The 21,852-nt window shown below is 39.8% G+C and overlaps 1 protein-coding gene across 1 annotated transcript; it reads left to right on the forward strand.

The window, feature by feature from the left end:
* The first annotated feature begins 1,863 nt into the window (after positions 1 to 1,863).
* Positions 1,864 to 21,852, forward strand: LOC128371648 (neuronal migration protein doublecortin-like). The gene is made up of 6 exons (XM_053332013.1): positions 1,864 to 2,245; positions 5,176 to 5,516; positions 14,780 to 14,882; positions 18,466 to 18,555; positions 21,577 to 21,674; positions 21,796 to 21,852. The coding sequence occupies exons 1-6, from the start codon at positions 1,882 to 1,884 to the stop codon at positions 21,850 to 21,852; spliced, it is 1,053 nt and encodes a 350-aa protein (XP_053187988.1). The 5' UTR covers positions 1,864 to 1,881.

Here is a 21,852-nt window from a genome sequence, read left to right on the forward strand (position 1 = left end):
TTATGTAGATCACTGTTCCCAAATAAAGAGATAATGTAAGTATTGGGGACAGATAACTTCCTCTTTTGTGTGGGTGGTAGTGGGTATTCTATGGGCGTGTGTCTGTGTTCTGTTTTATAAGCTACGCTTCATTGAGTTTTTGTGATTACTGACAAGTGACTTGTTCCATCTTCTGTCATCAGGTGAGAGGTTAAGAGGAAGAGATCTGGCTTTAAATAGAGAAGCTACTCAAGTCTCCGGAACAGTGCATCTCCCAGAATAAATGGTTTATTGTTTATTGGCAGAACAGATGCATCATTAGCATAATTTCTAAGAAGCAGGAAGGGCTGCATCTCCTGTAACATTTAAATCCAGTACATCTCTGGTATTTGGAGGAAAAACAGAGTTAACACTTTCCATGGAATCTTCTAATACGGTCCTATTGTGGTGAAACTTTACAAACACCTAGAAATGCAAAAACAAAGTGGCAAATTGATGGCCATACAGTGAGATACCCATACCCAGGTTCTTGGTTTTAAGAAGTACTCACCTCACTTAATTGGATGACAATGAGTGACTGTTATCTTTACCTAATGCAATTTTATTTTGATTTCATCTGTGGATTTTTTGTAGAGGTTATTGAATCTGAAGTCTGTGAATTTGAATGTTTTTCATTTATAGTTATCAGAGATTCATAGAGACTTCCGGCTTTGATTGATTTCTGATGTCTCAAACAACAGTCAACAGGTTGCTGTATGTTCCTTCAAAGATAATTTTAGAAATGTACCCTTGAACTGTATTAGTTGGCCATGTGCCAGTTACTGATTCATCTGGGCAAGTAAGAGAACTGCTCACAGGTATACAGTATGTGGGCTGAATACAGAAGAGACAGTACAGTACAGACATACAGTATGTGCAACATGCACAATGAAGCAGTCTAGTCCAAGCAGATGAGATACTGGATTTTGACGTTAATCTAAGAAAATTCCTCCTTAATTCATGAATTGTGCATCCCTGTGTACGATCCTATTTTCATACCTGCTTAAATCTACATAATTAAAATCCCAGATTGAATCAAAAATGATTGTTTAAACATGATCTTATTTGATACCAAGACACCTTGATAAAAAATTGCTACTCCCCAGTTCCACAGGGTGTTAAATCTGCAAAGGCCCATCATATCGTTTGTATAAATTAGCTCAAGGACTCAAGGAGTGCTGAGAGTAACCTGTACTTTTGATCTGATTAGTAGCAGAGATTTCACAATTTAAACTCACATTTGTGCACACACACAGATGTGTCAGGTTTTGAGAAAGGATCATTAATCACTGCCTTAAATGAGGACACATTTGGCTGCAGTCCAAAGACCAGTGCATTCAAAAGCAGTCCTTTAGTCTCACCACATGTGAATTGTGGTTTTATTCATTCTCCACCTATATGCAGATGAAACCATGAGCATTGTGGTAGATTTATAGACTACTTTGAAACCTAATGACATGAAGCCCAAATCACAGGAGCTAAGTGTCTCTTCTGCTTTGACAATGAAATGAAAGGAAAATGAATAATTCCATGTTTGATCTAAAAATCTATAGTGATTCATAGCAGTATAGGTTGGTACCAAATTTTAATTCAAAATTTCTTAAGCAAAACATTGGGTATTGACTTTAGTTTACCTTGTACTGAAGATAAGTGACAGCAAAAATAATCAGTGTTACTAGAAATTAATCTGGGTCATAGTCGTTAATAAATGGTCACTTTATCAGGAACTGAGGCAGGTTTTTAATAGTTATCTGGCCCATGTTCTTGAAATAAACCAACTTTGTTTTTCCCTTTTTGCTAGACTCTCTGGAGCTGGTCACCACCACCACACATCTGTCACAACCATCACAACTTGCAGTCATCATGGAGCTTGACTTTGGACATTTTGACGAACGAGACAAGTCCTCCCGTACCCCTCGGGGCGGGCGCCTGAATGGACTTCCTAGCCCTACCCACAGTGCCCATTGCAGTTTCTACCGCACGCGCACTCTGCAGGCCCTCACCAATGAGAAGAAAGCCAAAAAGGTGCGCTTCTACCGCAATGGAGACCGCTACTTCAAGGGCATCGTGTACGCTGTGGCCAATGATCGATTTCGCACCTTTGACGCCCTCCTGGCTGACCTCACACGCTCGCTCTCAGATCACATTAACTTGCCGCAGGGTGTCCGCTTCATCTTCACTGTTGATGGTTTACGCAAGATCTCAACCTTGGAGGAGCTAGAGGAAGGTATGCATATTTTAGGATGACCTGCCAATCACTTATTGTACCTGATTTCAAATAGGGATGAACAATTAATAAAAAATGTATCGAAATTGCAACATAGCCTCTTACAATTTTCAAATCGCAGGTTGTGGTGCTGATTATGTGCTGCTGATGTCCTGCTCTACACATCATAGTCTATAGATTTAAGAAAACTTCTTTTTAGTACAGCTCCACAGTGATCATGCCATAATCATTTGAATATTCCCACAAAAGTTTTTCAATGAAAATGATGACGTAAAAATGCTAATTCCTTCTAACATGCAAATCATATCACAATTGCAATATCAGTCAAAATAATCACAATTATATATCTTTGGAAAATCATCCAGCCCAAATTTCATGCATTTCTTTTATGGGATGCTAAATCACTTACATCATCAGTTTCTTTGTTCCCCTGTAGAGCTTCTGTAGTGAAATCAAACGGAGAAATTATAGGCAAAGAGGATCTGCAATTTCAAGTCAGTTTCTGGGTGGAGGAGATTTAGAAGCGCAACATCTCCAGTTCTAAGATAATACGTTTTATCTGCGCAGCCTAGACTCCTGTAATCTCTTCATATGATTGACATCGACTAGTAATCTGAAGGGGTAGTTGAGTGACATGGTCCACTTTTCAAAATGCAAAGCGTTATTTTCTGTACAAAAAAAATGTAAGGAAGTATATATGAAAATTTGATAAAAGCTCTGTTTTACATTTTCACTCCCTTTGCTCTGTTTGAACTAAACGGCCTAATTTAGAAAAAAGAAAAAACAACATGTTCTCTCCCTTTTTTCTTCATTGGTTTTAATGGGTCTCAGTTTCAGGGTGATTAGCTTAGGCTCTCAGAAATGTTCATACTGAGCAGTAAAGTGTAAAGTCGTCTCTCTACAGCTCAGCATGGGATAAATGGTTCATTAACAGATGACATTCCCAACTAATTCTCCATCTCTGATCACAATCTGGGAGTCAATTTTGAGATTTTATACATTTTTACTGCCAAGCATCTCCATCAGCATTCATGGTAACAGTATATGGAAATTTTAACCAGCAGTCAAGGTATTTTACATTGCAACATAATTAACACTCTTACTGCTTTAGAAGCTTATCAGTTTTTGCTTCTGTCTGATAGATGGAGTAGTATAAAACTGGACAGACAGCTTTATGAGCAGCTGCCATCATGGCTGTTGGTGACTGTTGTAGTCTAAATTTGGCATCAGCAAGCTCATCGGAACAAGAACTGATTTATATGCTCACAGATTAATGTCATGAAAGTCGCCAAAGATGATTTGGAATCTCTTTTGGAAATTGAATGAAGCCTTTGCTTTGGCACCCAACAGGATGATCCAGGCATTAGCCTGTCAGAGGAAAGTTGTATTTCTGTTGAACCTTTGCCCAGATACAGAAACATAAAGTTTTCATTTGAGAAGAAGGTGGGGGTGTTAATGAGGACAGTTTTGTAACTTTGAGTTGTTTATGGCAGACTTTATTGTTCCTCACAATCAGTTCAAGACCTGGTCCATCTTAAATTTCTGTTCCTTTTAGCTGAGAAACAATAATTTATGAGATCCTCCCAAAGAAGTGGGGCGAGGTGGATTGGGTGAGCCTGGGGTAAAGCTAGAAGAACTGCATCTTAATTTGTTCAAAATGAGATGATCATCTCTGCGACTTGAGCTGCTTAGGAAAGATAGGAATGCAAGTGTGTGTGTGTGCGCAGTAAAGAATGAGCAGCACAATAAGCACTGTGTGTGGTGGGGGGCATTTCATTGTGCCTCTTGTGGGATATAATTAATTGCTCAATCTCTTCTGCACTGTGTAATCCTGTTTTCTGCCATTGTCTTTGCCATAATTTCTCCACATTTGGCCTAATTGTTGCCTTCTGCATACCCCTTTTGCCAAAATTTCTCTTTCTCTTCATTTCTCTTCCCCTGCAGTCTTGTGTTTGTACTTTTTAGCTTCTCTCCCTGCCTGAGCAAGACTAGCACAATCTACAGGAAAAAACTGGAATTTGATAAATGGGGATGAAAATGGAGGATTATTAAGAGAAGTGAAGGATATATGGGCCATTTTGAGAGTAGTAGCCTACAATATGGCTGTAAGATATTTAAATTGATAGAAGTGCCGTTTTTATTTAAAAAAATGGTAAAAGAACACTTTATGACATGACTTAATTCAGACACCACCTGAATTTGTCCTTATGAGTGATGTCCAAACTAACAAGGCAGTCTGGCAGTCTGTATCTAGATTTATGGTTGTTATAATACACATTTGACCAAGCCAACATACTCAACAACAAACTCAAAACACAAAGAATCTCTTAAGTGTTAAGATGTGTCTCTACTGTATTTTTATTACTGTCAGCCTGTTTTGTAAAGCGGGTATTGTTGGACTGGGCTGTGGTCTCATGGGAGGTAGTTGATGTTTAAGCTCCTCTTTTTTTCCTTCAACACCAGACAAAGACATACAAGTGTGAGCTACATCATAATTCATAGATACACAATAACATGGTCTCTGTTCCATTATTTCAGGTGTAATTCATTCATCCTGGAACTGCACATATTGTAACATATTCTATACCCTAAAACATTAGCATGAAACTCTATTTGTTTCCTACACAAAAGGGATGGTTTTAATCCACCAAATATTTTTCCTAATCATAGAAACACACATTTCCATTTATTCCCAGTGGAATTTAATTAGTCAACAGATACTGTAGATTTGGTTTTGAGATATCCAGTTCAATTCATACGATGGATATGAATGGAATTTAGTTTGTGGTCCTTAATGGATCAAAAAACATTTAACTTAACTTCCTTCTTGTTCAAATGTTTCTAAATGGATCCCTCTGGGACTCTCAAGTGTCAAAGTTGAATGGCGCTGTGTTACGACACACTAACCCAATTTTTCTTTGCCATCTCAGGGGAAAGCTATGTTTGTGCATCGGAGAACTTCTACAAGAAGGTTGACTACACAAAGAATGTCAACCCCAACTGGTCTGTGAATGTAAAGGCCTCAGCCAGCCAGAAGAACATGCAGTCCTTTGCTGCCAAGGCCGCCGGTGAGTCCAGAGAGACCAAGGACTTTATTCGACCCAAGCTAGTGACGGTGATGCGCAGCGGTGTGAAACCACGCAAGGCTGTGCGTGTTCTGCTCAATAAGAAAACGGCACACTCCTTCGAGCAGGTGCTCACTGACATCACAGAGGCCATCAAACTTGAAAGTGGCGTGGTCAAAAGGATCTACACGCTTGATGGCAAGCAGGTATGTCTCTACTTCATCCACACTCCCAGGTCAGGTGAAAGACACAAAATCATGTGCAGAGTTCATTGGGTTACAATATGTATATGAAAAACTCTAACCTTCCAAAAATTCAAATGTACAGTAGCAAGCGGATTACTGTATATGTTCTTTTTCTCTTTGAATCTGCGTCACACAAAATTTGTTTAACGCAGGTTCTAGTTGTAACTAGAATAAAGGTGGTATAGTGTAGTATGTAAGTAAAGCTACACAATAGGAAAATTTGTGGTCGAGGTTGAAGACAGTTCATCATTCATACATTCACCCACACCCAGATATCATCAGGATCAAAGTACAAATTATTTGTTTGGAGATGCAAAAAAAGAACAAACATTCACATTGATTCATCAGTGGTTTCATTTAACTACACTGACATTCAAAACGGAAACTGTTGGTAGATGACAAAATCTTATTGTCCTACCCTGAGTCAACAATGACACGGCAGTTCTTGAGAACCACAAGCATCATGAGAACAACCTGTGTACACAATGACCTGCATTTTGAGTTTCAGACTGAGGCAACATATTCACCTGTCATGTGGTTCAGGTCATTAGTATCATGTCCACTAGCCTTTGTTGTGGAGTTACTTTTTAGGCCACTGGCCTTTTTCACCTGTCTCAAAAGCTGAAAAGTCCTGGGATGTTTGGTCTTCCACCCACTATGGTAGTGTACAAAGGACCAAACCCTGTATTGTTGTGTTTGATCATTTTGTCCCAATAGGGGTTTGTGCACAATGCCATTTAAATAAAACTGTGAGAATATGGTTGTAGACCATGATAACAAACACATCAAAACCAGACATGGAAGCTTCTAAACTACCATAGTGACTTGCATTTTGCTCATTACAGCTCAGTATCCTCAATGTCACTTTCATTGTGTACATGAAGATATTTCGTGGGACATACTGTAATCTCAGGCTGAGATACATCTGACGTTTGGGGGTACAACATCAGACAGTCCCAGAGTCAATCTCTGGCACATCTGGATTCTCTGCATGAATTCCCAAATTGAGATGATGCCTTAGTTGCATGTTGAGGTTGGAAAATACAGACATGTCTTGTTTCATGTAACAAAAGCCACAGAATAAAGGGCACAGTGTCCTGAGTAACCTTCACTACTCTCTGGTGTTCAGTGACAGGATCCTGTTGGCTGTTTTAGCCAAACAGAATTCAGGGCACAGGGAATCCCTCGAGAAGACCCTGCAGAGAAACATTTCCAGTTGCTGGCAGTGGGCAGTGAGGACTTGCAGTGACATCAGACTTGTATTATTGTATACACTTGAGTATGAGATTAAAGGCAATACAGTACTCAAATAAAATAATCTAGACAGTACTGTAGGTCCAGAACTGTTGATTAGTTTTTCCTCTAATGCATTAATTGAGTTTATAAAATGAATAATAAAATAAAATCACAGAGCCCAAGATGTCCTCATGATTAATTGACAAATCCTTTCAGGTTTCCAGATACAAAGAGGTCTTTATTTTGTAACCGGCAAGCACTGCAGATTGACCTTATTGACATACTGGTCATGTCTAAACATTTAAGTTGGGGAAAATACACATCTGACAAACATTCATTAGTTTACAGCAAGTATTGCCTTAAATTAACCATATTTTAATATGAATTTGGTTCAACCGTTTAAGTGTGGGCAGTTACAGAGATTTCTAAACAGCTGGATAACTTTCTATCTGACATCTGTCCAGTTTTAAATGACTGTTTCCCAACATACTGTAGAAGGCAAATAGCTGCATCCCAAGTCCACTGCCAATAAAGTGTATTTGTTTCTCGTACCTTCATGGAAAGTTCACATTGAAGATCAGTAGAGTGAATATTTTGTAGAATAAATATTTAGTATGGAGTTGGACACATATAAATTTAGTTGAAACAAAAGGCTTTGTTAAGACTATTGTTTAATCCACACACGGACTAAGGTTAAAAGGACACAATGTTTTATTCATGTTCATGGTGTTTTGGAGCAGTCTGAGGGGACAACCACTGGCAGCATGCTGTGTTGCCCACCTGGAAGGCTGCAGAAAGGTCTGCAAGACACTGTCTACAATATCCTTATCAGAAGTGTATGCTGCTTAACAAAGTGCTAAATAAAATGTGAGTAGTTTAAACAAGTATAATTGGTTATGGATAGCTGTACACTGTTTTCTATACAATACACACAGTAGACAGTGACCCTTTGACTGTAAAGACATCATAACAACCATAATGAAACCCTTCTGTCATCCAGAGGATAAGTAGGGAATTAATGCAGTATTTTGTATCAATCAATCCCTTGCTCCAGATCCAGCCACATCACATCACACCTGTATTTTACTGAACAGATCAAATACCTGTGCTTTCCAGACCGTTGTGAAACAGTTATTTAACAGAAGCAGCAAATGTGAAAGCATGTGTGGATATGAACAAGGACATCTGTTCCTCTGTCCTTTCTTTGATATGTTTATATGTTCGCTAACTCTCATGTAGGGACCTTTTTCTTGTATAATTCATTACAGATGGACTGGGCATTGGGTCCTGCTGAGCCTTTTAGTTGTTCTTCGTCTGTTTTTTTTCACCCCTCTGTATTGATATAAGGCCCAAATCACAGCAACATGGAGGAGGGGAGGTGCTCTGAAATGATAGATGGGGGAATTTGATTTTAATGCTCCCTCCCAGGGGTGCAGTCTGCCTGCCCCACACCTTTTTAAGATGTTTGGATATTGTAATATGGCTGGTACTATTTTATTTTAGGGGTATGGTTGGGTTTGGTTCCTATCTTTTCTTGCCAAGCATTTTTGATAATAATTTGAAAATTGAATTTTACAGCCACCAGATGGTAGCTATCCCAATATGAGATTGTTGATTGTGTTTTCATCACTGTAGATAAATTAATTATTTCATAATTGGTTTAACATTGATATCTACCAGGAACTCACATTGTCATTGTGAGCACAGAAATGTAAGAAATGCTGCACACATTATGGGGTCTCTTTGTGTGCAGAGGCACACTGCAGCTGCTCTGTGGTGGAGGTGATATGGTAGAAGCAATATTGATGCAGTGCCCACCCCTCCCTGACTCTGCGCCGATCCTCCTCTTCCCATTCCATTGCGATAGCTGCTAGGACCGGTTGCTAGGAGACCACATCCCAGGCACAAAGAGAGCCCAGCTGGTGTGGACTGGTCTGTCAGATACCACATCCTGTAGTGGGTGTGAGAGTTTACTATTAATGCAAGCCTTTGCTTAAAAAATCACATGTGATGATTTTTTACCTGTATACATCCCATCATTGGGTGTGAATTGGTGAACTGTGGTGTGGATATGTGTAGTTGTAAAGGATGAGTTTGTGAGATAAAAGGTGATGTGTTTCGTATCATTTTTGAAATGGCTACTTGATTTTTTTTGTCTTTCCTCAGGGCTGTGCAGTCTGTAGAGACAGCCTGCCCTTCACTCTTCATCACTAATGTGAACAAAATCTCTCTCATTTTCCCCTCAAAGGCTGGTGCTTTTCGCTTCAATTGGGGAAGGGTGGGGCCAGTGGATTCAGGAATCATTTTCCATTCTTAGAGCAAATTACGATCATTTTATTTTTGCTGATGGGGAGTAATTATTTCCCTGCCTAAAAAAAAAAAAAAGTGCATTTCTAAATGCCCTCGCTGCTCCTAAGGCTACATTAAAGCAGACAGTGTTTATCTAATTGCTGGCAGCCATTTTGTATTCACTCCTTTTTTGATGGATGTTTCTGCATAGAAAAATAGTACTGATTTGCTTCTACAGTCTGAATTGCACATTAGGAATGTTTTCGTCTAATAAATGCAAATTTCGGTGTTGTTTGTGAGACATGTTGAAGATGCATTGTGTGTGATTTTGTACTTCTGAATGGTCTTGATGAGTCTGCAGCACTACAGAGGGCTTTTTGACGGATTTGAGTGCCCATTACTGCGACCCGGTTTGGAATTTAAGTCTTTTTTTTTTCTTTTTTTTTAAATGTAATTGATTTGTCAACAAAGAGCCACAGCAGAAAAGAAACGCATGCTTCAGGCACAAGGTCACACTGTTATTGTCAGAGAACAAAAGATTCCAGTTTGCTTTAAAAGTTAATAACTCCCAGTAAGAAATTATTCACTGAATAGATGGATACAGGCATGGGTTTAGAGCTTCTTAACGACTAAAATACATCGGGTAGTAGGGAAGCCTGCTTTTGCTCGGTTATCACTGCTCTTTCAGTCTGCCTGCTCTTTGCCATGCTGCAGAAGCAGTTGTCATGGCAATAAGCTCTGCCGTGATGGATTCAGTTTGTGACAATGGCTGTAATACGCTGAGTGTGCTCTTTACATGGGGTCTTACCTGCCTGCTCTCTGTTCCTCAGACGTCAACTCAGTTCACTGCAGCCACATTTCACTCTGTTGCACACCCCCCAACCCCCTCCCCCCACACACATTATGAAGCAGAGGCAAACAGGCTGACAGAGGGGCGTGGTCCCCATGATAAAGCGTCTCAAGCAGGCAGTGGAAGCTTATGTGCATCCTGATTGCCTGAATCCCCTCACAGACCCCCTGTTACTGCATGAACACCACATCAACAAGTGAGCATGACCCGGGGGAGAAGAGGAGGAAACACAATTTAATAATGCTACGGCCACATCAGTCAGCCAAATGGAGAGCCTGCTTCCTTGGGGTTGGGGAGGGGTGGGGTTAAAACAACATCAGGCACCAGCTGGTCCCCATGACTGTGCAGATATTGCTGCCTAACTGACTCATCTGTGCTCCAAATGCATCCGGTGCACCTACAGTAACACACAGGCGCTGTGCTGGTGCACCAAGGTCACAGACAGGTCAGAAGTGCAACTGGTACTAAAAATCAATGTTAGAGTTGAACTAATCTTTTTTTTTTGTATTACTGGATTTGACTGTAATTGCATTTGCGTATACTGAACTGATGATATAAAAGCAGACAACCTGACATGATTTTTATTTTTTGAAGCTGTGGTTGATGTTTTGCACTGCCTGTGAAACACTCAACCAAAATGGATAAAATGGAAACTGTGTATTTTTGTGGAATATTCCACTCGGTGCAGAGGCGTTGATATTGATCAGTTTGTGTGCCTACAGTGATGGAAATGGTGTGGGAGTTTCCCCATGGGTTGCAAAGCAATGGCTACTGGCTCTTTTTCAGCCCTTTTTCAGCTTTTTTATACTTCGATTGTCTTTCACATAGCTCAGTAATGCTCAGACTACACAATGTTACATTAAATGAAAACTAATTTATGCACAATGAGATAATTTTTCATCTTTTCTTTTTCCCATATTGCCCTCCTAGTTAAATGCTCTGTGCACTTACACCTTCTCTAGGGTCATGTACTCTGCTACTATAATGAACACACACATTACTGCAGTGTGCACGCTTGCAAACCTGCTGTTTTTATTATTTTTATTTTACAGAGTACAGTTGCATTTCTGGCTGGGTAGTATAGAAGCAGAAGGAAACCTTCATGAACTGATCTGAGATCACTCTGCCAGAGTCCTTCAGAGCAGAGACTATTAGTGTAACCAGTTACTTTTTTTAACGCTGGTGGTAAGCCATTTACTATTTGTCAGACAAGTACTGATTACAGATTGTGACAAATGTTATCATGCAACATTGAATAGCTTTACTTCTGCAGAGAGATCAATTAACATGGCTGTGTGGAGTCAGAGACGAGACAGGTACTGGACCTTAGTCACTCATTCATCTCTGCTGTGACTGTGCTGTTGAAAAGATGAGCTGAAGTCAAGACAAGCAGCTGCAAAGGCAGACAAAGGCTTCATGAGCTTTGTTTGGAGGAGATGGTTCCTGCTGCTTCACACAAAAGCACCAAGAAACTGCTCTTTGTCCATTATTGACCTGAAATACAAAAAAAATGTTTTGCACAACAAAATGTTGAATAGACTAGCTTTGGTTGGTGTGAACAGAATGTAGTTTAAGTCACACCTGAAATGGTTATCTTAATGATTATAATGCTACTACTACTAATAATTCATGATCAGGCCATGTATTAACACAAACATCTTTTGAGGCCAGCTGACATTGCTTATCCCAATTTATAATTACTTTTCTTTTTTTCTTTTTTTTTTTTACAACTATGGTTGTATGTGAGTTATTTCAAATAACTGTGGATCATATATGAAATTTAGTATACTAGCTTATTTTATTGGTCTCTAATAGATTGTTTTCTTGTGGTTTGATGATGAATTTTGAAATATCCCATCCATCAGTTTATCGAGTAACTATAGACATTACAATAACTTGTGGCCCACTTTTTCCTGTAAGCGCAGAAAAACAAAGCTCTTCATTTCTCAACTCATCTCAACTTGGTTACCATTATCTAATGAATGTTTGGGGTCTGTGGACGACTGGTCAGCATTGAGCTAAAGGAACTCTGAATAATTCAGTCGTTGTAGTTAGTGGATCACTGTGTAGCTGCTGGTAGCGTTGTTGGTTTTTTCTTTTGGGGGGGGGGGGGTCATGTGGTCCTGACAGCTGGTGAGGCAGAGATTAGGGATGGGCTTGGTGGGACAGAGTGGGTGGGTGTTGGGCACCTGGAGTCTGGAAGCAACCAGTTTTCCAGAAAACCCCACCCATGTTCATCCAATAAACAAACAAATGACATCTACTCATTAACCCTTGTATTACATGTGAAATATCTAACAATGCAGTATGGCTTATAAAACAGTGCTGGGAGACTTGTGGTGATCTTAAATTTGAGTGGCATCACGTTGTGTCATATTGTCCTTCTCCTAGTAACTGTTGTCAGGTGGGCCTGGTTGATGCAGTTTACTGACCTTTTCAAATTGAGAGAGGATGCTTCAACCTAACCTATATCTAAATGTTCCCATGCTGGTCTGGCCTTTCATCAAGGCAGCCATGTTTCAAAGCAACTGACATTTTACATTTGGTTCTCTACAACATCTCATCAACTTTGGACAGATGCCAGCTGACAAAATTCACTAAGATAACTATAAACCCATGACGGGCATCACATTTATGAGAAAAGATCATTTCTAATGATAATTATGTTATTAATCAGAATGTTGTGCACATGTAAGCCAGGCTTAGGTGATTGATGGAGTATCTGCAGGACACTTGACACACACTGCATTTTATTATTTGTGGACTTGATGCAAAGAGGAGCGGTCAAAGATCTGAATTGCAACTGTACAGAAAATATGAATTTTAAGTGATCCCTTTTTGGAAGTATTATTACAAGGATTCAATGTTTTTACCATGGACTCACAAGGACGGTGGATGCCTTCTTATAAATGGGGATGAATCCTGGTTATCTAGGAGCATGCTGCTTCTTTAGCGAGTCACCCTCTAAATGTTTCTGAGATGTTGCGTCATGAAAGTGTGTGTATGTGTATTTTTTGGATTTATTTAGCAATTGAGGTAGCAACAATCTTGGTTTATGTGCAATGCTATTGCAGTACTATTTCACTTCCATTTCAGTCACAGATACGAGAAAGAGAGATAAAGTTTGGATTTCAAAGCCAACAAAGTCAATGAACAAGGTTCCTTTGCAACAATTTCCAATGATTTTTGGATCATTTGTTCATGTTTAAACCCTTGCAATCTTTTTATTTTGAGGTATTCATATTGAATCCTCTTTTAGGTCATTGAGTGAACAGATTGACTGTGCTGCCTGTCAACCAGAGGCCTGCAGAGAGGACAGAATCTTTATTTTTGAATGGAGAGATTAAGGTAGCAGCCTTTTGATAAGCACTTTATCCTTTTAATCAGCTCTGTTCTTAAAGCTATTAAAACATTGACTAGCCTCTATACCCTCCCACCCATTTCCATCTCCTCTCCTCCACCTACTGCAAGGGTTTTGCCTTGGAGGGAAAAGAGCTCTTCCTAATGCATCCATCTTATGATTAACTGTCAGGTGCCCCTCTTGCCACACAGCAGTTTAACCTAATGAAAGTAACATGTATCTAATCTCTTGATAATTATCACAATAAACACACTATATGAAGCCTGAAAATTCACCCTGGCTGAAAAACCAATTAGATTTTGATCCCTGGAGTCAAACCCCATCTCTATACCTCAACGAGGATCTAGCAGGCCTGTATCTGGGGAATCTTATGGGACATAGAGAGGGTACAGCTGTTGGATGCCACGCCAGCGAGTCACCACCACACACTTTCAGCTTGTCTAGCAGGGCCGAGAAGCAACATGGCAGCTGCTGGGGTGCGGTGTTCCCAAATTATCTGCAGCTCATAGTTTGGATGTGTATCACAAAGGATGCAATGATGCATCTTGACTTTCCTGGCAAACATCCCAACATAATCTTTCAGGCCATGGACATCTCAGAGAAACCAGAAGAGAGTCATGATTTGGTGTTTTTAGGAAATTAGCCTCAAGACAAAGTACTCATTTTGTAGTTCACTCAGTTCATGTCTTGATAAAATGAGTCAGTGAAATAGAACACATTTCAGCAGGTGATGAAAGGCAAACTGGAGATGAGACTGTCATATTTTGTAACAAATCTCAACTGCACTGGGGCAAAAAAAGGAAGAAACATCCAGGGGGAAACACAGCTTTTAGCTTTAACAGGCATGCCTGATCTGGTAATGGGGCCTTTTATAATGGAGAGCAGAGGAGAAGGTGTGGCCCAGAGACATCTGTCCACTAAGTAGGCCATATTGTGTCAACAGCTGCTATAGAGTGAAAAAGTCCCCGGGGATGGAAGTTGAATCATTTAAACACTACAGCAAAGGTTTAACATTATACTCTGTTTGGGCATTTTTGTGTCTTTTGTCTGCGTGTGATTTGTTACACGCATGTACTGTAGCTAAAGGCATGTTAACATGACAAGTTAAAAAAACAAAGGCAGCTGATAAATCCTCTGTAAAAACTTGTCTGCCAACTAGAGTTCTTAGGTTTTTGGTTTGTTTTCAAATGTAATCAGAGTTAATGTTTTAATTTCTGTCATCAAAGCACATCAGTCATGGCACTTCCTCCACACTGCCATTAGCAACACTTCAGTGTGCTGTGTGGGTGACGGTTTTAAATTAGTGCTGAATCAGCATTTCAAATGCACTTTATCAAATTATGACAACATGAGTAGGATCTGACGAATGAGAACAGATGTCTCTTGGCAATTGCAAAGTCTTTAACTATCTCAGTGAGTGCAGTAAAGACATTTTTATGATGATCAGATCATCAGGGGTCTCATTGATTTTGGCTTTTGGCTTCACAGGTTACCTGCCTTCAAGATTTCTTTGGTGAAGACGATGTCTTCATTGCATGTGGACCAGAGAAATTCCGCTACGCCCAGGACGACTTCTCTCTGGATGAGAATGGTGAGTATGACACCATTAGTCTGTATTTTACAGCACAGTATATATAGGTCTGAGCCAGTTATTGTACTGTACATAGACATGAAATACAGTATATTATTTAGTTAGACATGAACTGCACGTCACCTTTGTGTAGGGTTATTGTAAAACCATGGTGAACATAGTATGAGCTGGATAATAAATCATGCTGCAGTATTAACCTGAAGACAGTAAAAATGTAAAGCTGTGAAAATATTAATAAAAAGTACAGCAGCAAATAAAACCCACATACATTAAGACACACTTGACAGGGAGTCTGCACTGTTTATGTCTGCATTTTGATTTAAAGAAGTCTAGTATTTAAAACGGTACACTCTTTTTTTTTTTTAAATCTGATCTGATAGTCGTTCTGCCCACATATGGCTGTTAACAGGAGTAAACTGACACTTTTTGTCTTTGAAGTTAACATTATTGGGGATTTTTATGACCGCAGGTCTGTGTGGGAGAACATTTAGGATAGTTTGTTATACTTCTTTCAGGAATTAGGCTCCCTGTCTGTTCAGCAGTAATAATGAGATAGACCCGTTTTAGACATTTAGGACAAATATTTGAGAAAAATAAATAAGGATGGAAACCTTTTATCACTTTGTTAAATTCCTATCATAGATCTTTATACCACATTTTTGGTATATTTCCCCTGGTGTCTAATATTTCACTTAAGCACGTAAAATAAATCACTTACTGTATATATAATATGAAAATATCCACATATGATGAGCAATAAGTAGTTATTGGGGTGTTATTTAATTAATCCATGTCCCATTAGAGGTTCCTTTGGCTTTTTCATTTTCTGTTATGGATGTTTAACAGATAGTATGAAGAGAAGAAAAATCATGTGTGAGATGGAGGCCAACAAAGAGACAGAGAGAGTAAGGGGGAGTCTGTTATCTGCAGTCGTCAGCAGGGATAGGAAAAGGTGGAGAAGAAGAGCCATTAATCTGTCTGGTGACAGGTTTAGGCCAGCTGATCTGCTGGTGTTGATACTGCTGAGAAGTCAATGAGAGAAAATGTGAGACCAATCCTCTGAGTCGCTCTGCTCTACGTAGACCTGAAAACCCTATTTTTAACAACCCATTTCTGCCAAATGTCCCCCCTCAAACAATTCAACATCTTTATGACTTTTAATCTTAAAGGTGCAGCGCGTAAGATTTAGTGGCATTTAGCGGTGAGGCTGCCGATGACAACCAAATCAAACTCCTGAGCCTCCTCTTACAAGTGGTCAGTTGCATGGGCCGGAGGGATGATTTACAAAGCCCTGGCAAGATTTGTATGGCAACCTTAACTTTAAGCTAACCCTAACCGCGCCTCCAAGAGTTCATCCCTCCAGCCCATCCAATCTAGCATTTACCCTTTCAAGTGTGTAGGAGAACCTACAGTGGCCATGAAACTCGCAAGAAATGCAATAGGATCTCTCTAGAGTGTTTGTCCATCCTAGGCTACTTTAGAAAAATGGCGGGCTTTATGGGAGAGGATCTGCTCCCTGTGTAGATATAAAGGGCTCATTCAAAGGTAACAAAATTACTCTTATTTTCAGGTGATTATACACTAATTAAAACATACTTATGAATATTACATCCCTTTTCTGCCAAGTTTGTTTTGCTGGACACACACACTGCACCTTTAACGCAGCAATGATACAGGGCGGATTAGTCATTACACTCCCTTCATCCCTTCTCTTCCGCTCAGTTCCTTTCATGTCTTGGTAGGATGGAGATTCCAGTTCATTTATAATGATCTGGCTGCTTTCCTTTCAGCATACTCCCCACATGGAACCAAAGCTAAATTGTTTCATTCAGTGTATGTTAACCTTGGGGCAATGCTAAATAAAATGTCTTGGCCATCCAATGAAGTAAAGAAGGGCAGAGACAGAGAGGGAGACCTGTTTGTGATACATCATTGATTCATTTATGGTCAGCCCTGACATTTTAACATGTTTTTAAGGAGTTTGGATTGTGTAACTCCAAAAGTGACACACATGCCACAAAGTATTCTTTCTGTACACACTGCAATTGGCTGTCTGGGCACAGTCACTGCTTTTTAACTTGGTTTGGCAGAATCACCAAAATAGATTTAAATCCCTTGTGGATGTTTTTCACACTCCTTATGTTAAAGACAAGACAACACAGATGGATGTGCATACAGACAGGGGCACACGTACCAGCAGCTCTGTTCAAGCAGCAACAACATTAGTTGAAGCTGAGCAAGAATATTTGTACTCAGGGCTATTTTGAGGCTACTGAGTAGTCTAGACAAGCTGCCAGTCTGAAGTATTGTCAAAGGCATGGTGGCACACCTAGCTAACAACAGCACATGAATGTACGTTTGTATCCAGTAGTGTGTGAAGGTTAGGAGAGAGAAGACAGACATGGTACGATCCCAGGAGACGGAGGGAGGACAGATAGTATAATTAGCATCAATAGTGGAAGAGAGGTAGGGGGAGGAAATGACTAGAGGGAGAAAGAAAGAGAGAGCCTGACAGTACAAACAGAGGGGAAGATGCAGAGGGAGGAGTAGCGATGTCTGGAGTCTGTCTACCCTGATTAATACAGTGACCCAGAATATACTACATACATTTCTATCTGATTTACATAAGCACTCATCATTATAGATTTATAGGAATTCACAGGCAACTGATATGACTCGAGTCATAGCCAGTAAACCCTGGATAGCAGTCAAATTATGTCAAAATAGGGCAAGGAATTTAGTGTTTTGATACCGTTGCCAATACGCTGCCTGAGTTTCCACAATGATACTTAAATGATAGAGTTAAGGATGGTAAACATATTTTTCTATGACCCATTTTCTAATTTAACTAAAGAAAAAGCCAATATTCTTAAATGCTAAATTTTATTCAAACACAAGCAGGCATTCAAGGACATTACCTAAATAAAAGCCAGACAGAATCTCGCAACAGTATGATTTAAATCAGGAACTAAAACACTACAAGATTCAATACCAACTTTTGCTACTCGACAGTTTTTGTTGCCGGTGCCATAGACACATTGGTCAGTTACAATATTCATCAACATTAAAGTAAAGTTTAAGGCCCTTTGAATCTAACCAAGCTGCTAATTGTCATTCTTCTGCAGATTTACCTCTTGCTTTCTTCATGACAGTTCGATGAGAAGATTCTTACTGTACTGTATAGAAACAGCAACTGATTAGCTTAGCTCAGCTTAGCTAACAGCTAACCAGGAAAAAGACTTCAGGAAGTCACTGCACCAAAAACCACCAAAAACACCAAAAAATAGTCCTGCACTTAACTCCCTGTAAAACCACAAATGTTCATGTTTAGTATGGATTAAACTATGAGAAATATCTTGTTGGTCAAACTGATATGAGAGCAGCATTCACTGATAAGAAAGTGAATAAGCGTATATTCAAAAAATGAATACTGAAGGATAGAAGTTTATACCAAGACCTAACTGGTTGCATAACTCAGTCTTGTACGATATTTGTCTTTCACCAATGTAGCCAATGTGCAGCTTTCTCTTTTAGTCGGGGTGAACAATGATGATGTCTAACTTTTGTGTGTTTCTCATTACAGAATGCAGGGTGATGAAGGGACCCAAACCTCAGCGTGGTTCTGGAAAGAGTCCTGGTCCAATCAGGCGCTGCAAGTCTCCTGCTGAATCGAGTGAGCCCATTATTATTTGTAACTCATTCTAAAACACAGCTCAAAGTAGTTTCAACTTCTTACACAAATAAAAAAACAAAGAGAGCCAGTAGAAAATAAAAGTGGGCTAATTTTATTGCTGGAATTATAATTGAATAGGAGTATAAAATATGGCAGAAAAGTGATTTAGCAATTAGCTCCTGGAGTCTTGGTGGGAGACACTACAGTAAGTACCAGTGTCAGTGGTGCTGCTCTGTAGCAGACCGTGATCTCATCCTGTTAGGATCAATACAAGATCAATAGAAGATGGGTTAAATACAAATGCAATGCCAATAAAGAAAAAAAATGTGTGAATACTAAAAAGGGAGATTTTTTTCCCCCACCCAAATTTTCTTTGTCCATTATATGCATTTTGCATTTGAAGAAATGCAATGTTTTGATGTCCAGAGAGCTTTTACTGAGGGGTCTAAATGACATCAATTCCTTATCTCAGTACAACACCTCATTAAAACCCTCTTATACTTGAGAGTGGGGACAGTAAAAATGTAGCCTTTGTCTGTTGAGGGTAATCTGATGAGATTTAGTATAATGTCGCCAATGCAGATTCTTAAAAAAACATGAATAAAACATGAAAGTAAACACAGATAGTGTAAACAGCTCCCAGCTGCTTGTTTTACAATCAGGGATTTTAACATTTAATAATATCCAGGAGGCAGTAGAACATAATAGAGACACTGTTGCCTGGTCATGCTTTAATCTTTTATGTTAACAGCAGCTTTTAACCCTGGAGAATAGAGCTATACCTCTCTGTTATGATGCTGTGCAGCATACCGAGAGTTTACATAGCTACAGCATTAGTTGGCTGAACAGTTGGCCCCATGAAACCTGATCGGGTGCAGGCATGAAAAAAAGCTGTTTTCGCTGACAGCTTTCACATAAACTACAAACACTCAGAAAGGTGTTACTTATTCATTTTGTAAAACGTTATTAATCCTCCCACTGCTTATTGCTAAACACCATGATGACGCACACACACACCTCACAGAGGTTTTGCTGCATATTCTTAAAGCCTGTTAAAGTGTGAGAAAGCAACACAGTGTCTCTCCACCACAGGAAAGATGGAGCAGGTGAGCTTTTAAATCCCTTGTAGGGTAAATGCAGGGCTGACAGGGGGTTGGTGCTCTCAGAGCTGGCAGTGTGGTTGCAGCAGGTAGTCCACAGTTAATGTTTCATGCCATTTTACATGATTGGTGTTGGGGGGAGGACAAAGTGGTGTGGTCTCCAGCTCTGTGGGTGCCCTCAGTCCTTTAGTGGTCTTGAATATTTTATTGATCAATGATAGGGGGGGGGGGGGGGGGTTAGGAAGGGGATGCCTGGCCTTTAAGACAGCAGATGGTTGGTCAACATGCTGGAGAGGCAGTGTTGAGTATTAACACCTTTTCATACCTCAGAGGTCAGCATGCTGATGACGGGGTTGCAGCAGAGAAAAATATACATGGCTTGTATATGTCAACAGGAATTACTACTCATGAATAATAATGAGAAATTAAAATATTTACCAGATTTCAGTTTTTACACCCAAGCTGTACCTGGAGAACTAAAAGAAAGGGGGAGTATCTTTTAGTATACATGCTAAAATATATTCTCCTTTCTTTTAGTTCATCATAATGCTTTTTATGCTGCTCTCATGTTCATCGCTGTTAGTCTATAAGGTCATTCTTGTAACGAACAACAGATTCACAGGTCTGACAGAAACATATGATTAGCCGAATAAATCTGTGTACTTGATATTATGAAATTTGTATCTGAAACTATCTGAAGCATCTAACTGTGAAATTATAATTGGCCATAAACAAGATACTCTACACCTGCCATCTGTCTTTAAATGCTTCTCTGGCTTTTGTTAACAGCTGGTCTGAAAGAAACAATAGGTGTGTGTGCACCTTATACACTGCAGACTCTCCACCATACTATAACAGTCTAACATTCATGGAATAGATAAATTATTGAATCAAAATCCAATGTAATTAAATGCTGCAGCCTCATACACATACCACTAGCACGTTCCTCCTGGCCTCCTCCGGCCTCTGAGAGGAAAAAAAACACCTTGTGTCTTACAAGGGTGCAGTGGGTTTAATGAGTTGAATACTTTGAAAGTGTGTTTGCACGGCCTTGGGATGGACGCCCATAAATGGTTGGAGAACAGACACCACAATGAAACACAGTACTTCAATTAAACATCAGCATGCTGGATTAGGTTTTCCACAGAGGATGAATAAACCTGAGCCTATAAATCCAGAAAGTCATGACAGCACAGGCAGCTCTTCTGATACATAGGAAAAATTTTACTCTTCCCCTGCTGAAGCTAAATGTTTGGTTTCTACAGTAAATGAAACAGCAGCACTCTCTCTTTAGTGCATGTGAGAGAGTTGTTCATGTTTTAGATGTACAGATGTTAAGATTACAAGATAATAGGCTTTGTGATGTCAGTGTTTTTGGTGTTCCAACAGTTTACGTCTACTTTTGTAAGACTGTTTATCTGACTGAGTGTTTCAAATGAAGCCAGTGGCATTAAGTTGGTGAACAATGAAGCTTTATGCACGTTGTGTTTTCAACACTCATTGGCTCAAATGTACACTGGCCATCTGGCTTATAGTCTTCTGAATTCTTTTCATCTCTTATAGACAAAAAGCTCTTTTAAACCACTTAACACAGACAGCTACATCACATTGTGCTGCTCTCAGATATAAACACAATGTTCCACACTGAGGGAATCCTAGCAACGTGGCAGGACGCAGAGCGAGTGAATAAAATGTCATCTAGCAGAGAGAGGAACAAACAGAGAGCTTGTCAGCCACCTAGACCTGGACTGATTGCGTTCCTCTGCACTGGAGCCAAGTGAGGCCAAGTTTGACTTTTCTCCAAAGCCAAGGAGAGCTTTGGGCCTCTTTTACACACTTTCTAATCCACACTACTCTGTTTACCTCTTTTTCTCCCGTTTCCCTCCTCCTCCTTTATCCCTCCCTCTGTGGGCTCTCTTAGCCAACGGGACGGGCTCCAGCAGCCAGCTCTCCACCCCGATTTCCAAGCATTCCCCCACCTCCACCCCTACCAGTCCAGGCCTCAACAACAAGCAGAAGGTACCTGGACTTCTCTCCCTGTCCTGACCTGTCATCATGTTGCCCTTTTGTTTCCAAATCCATCATTTTACACTCTTAATTGTACATTTATTAACATATTTTTGCTCCCCTGTGTTTACAGGACCTCTACCTGCCCTTATCTCTGGATGATGACGATTCCCTCGGTGAATCGATGTAG

Source organism: Scomber japonicus, chromosome 13 (genome assembly GCF_027409825.1).
Source record: "Scomber japonicus isolate fScoJap1 chromosome 13, fScoJap1.pri, whole genome shotgun sequence".
Classification (NCBI taxonomy): domain Eukaryota; kingdom Metazoa; phylum Chordata; class Actinopteri; order Scombriformes; family Scombridae; genus Scomber; species Scomber japonicus.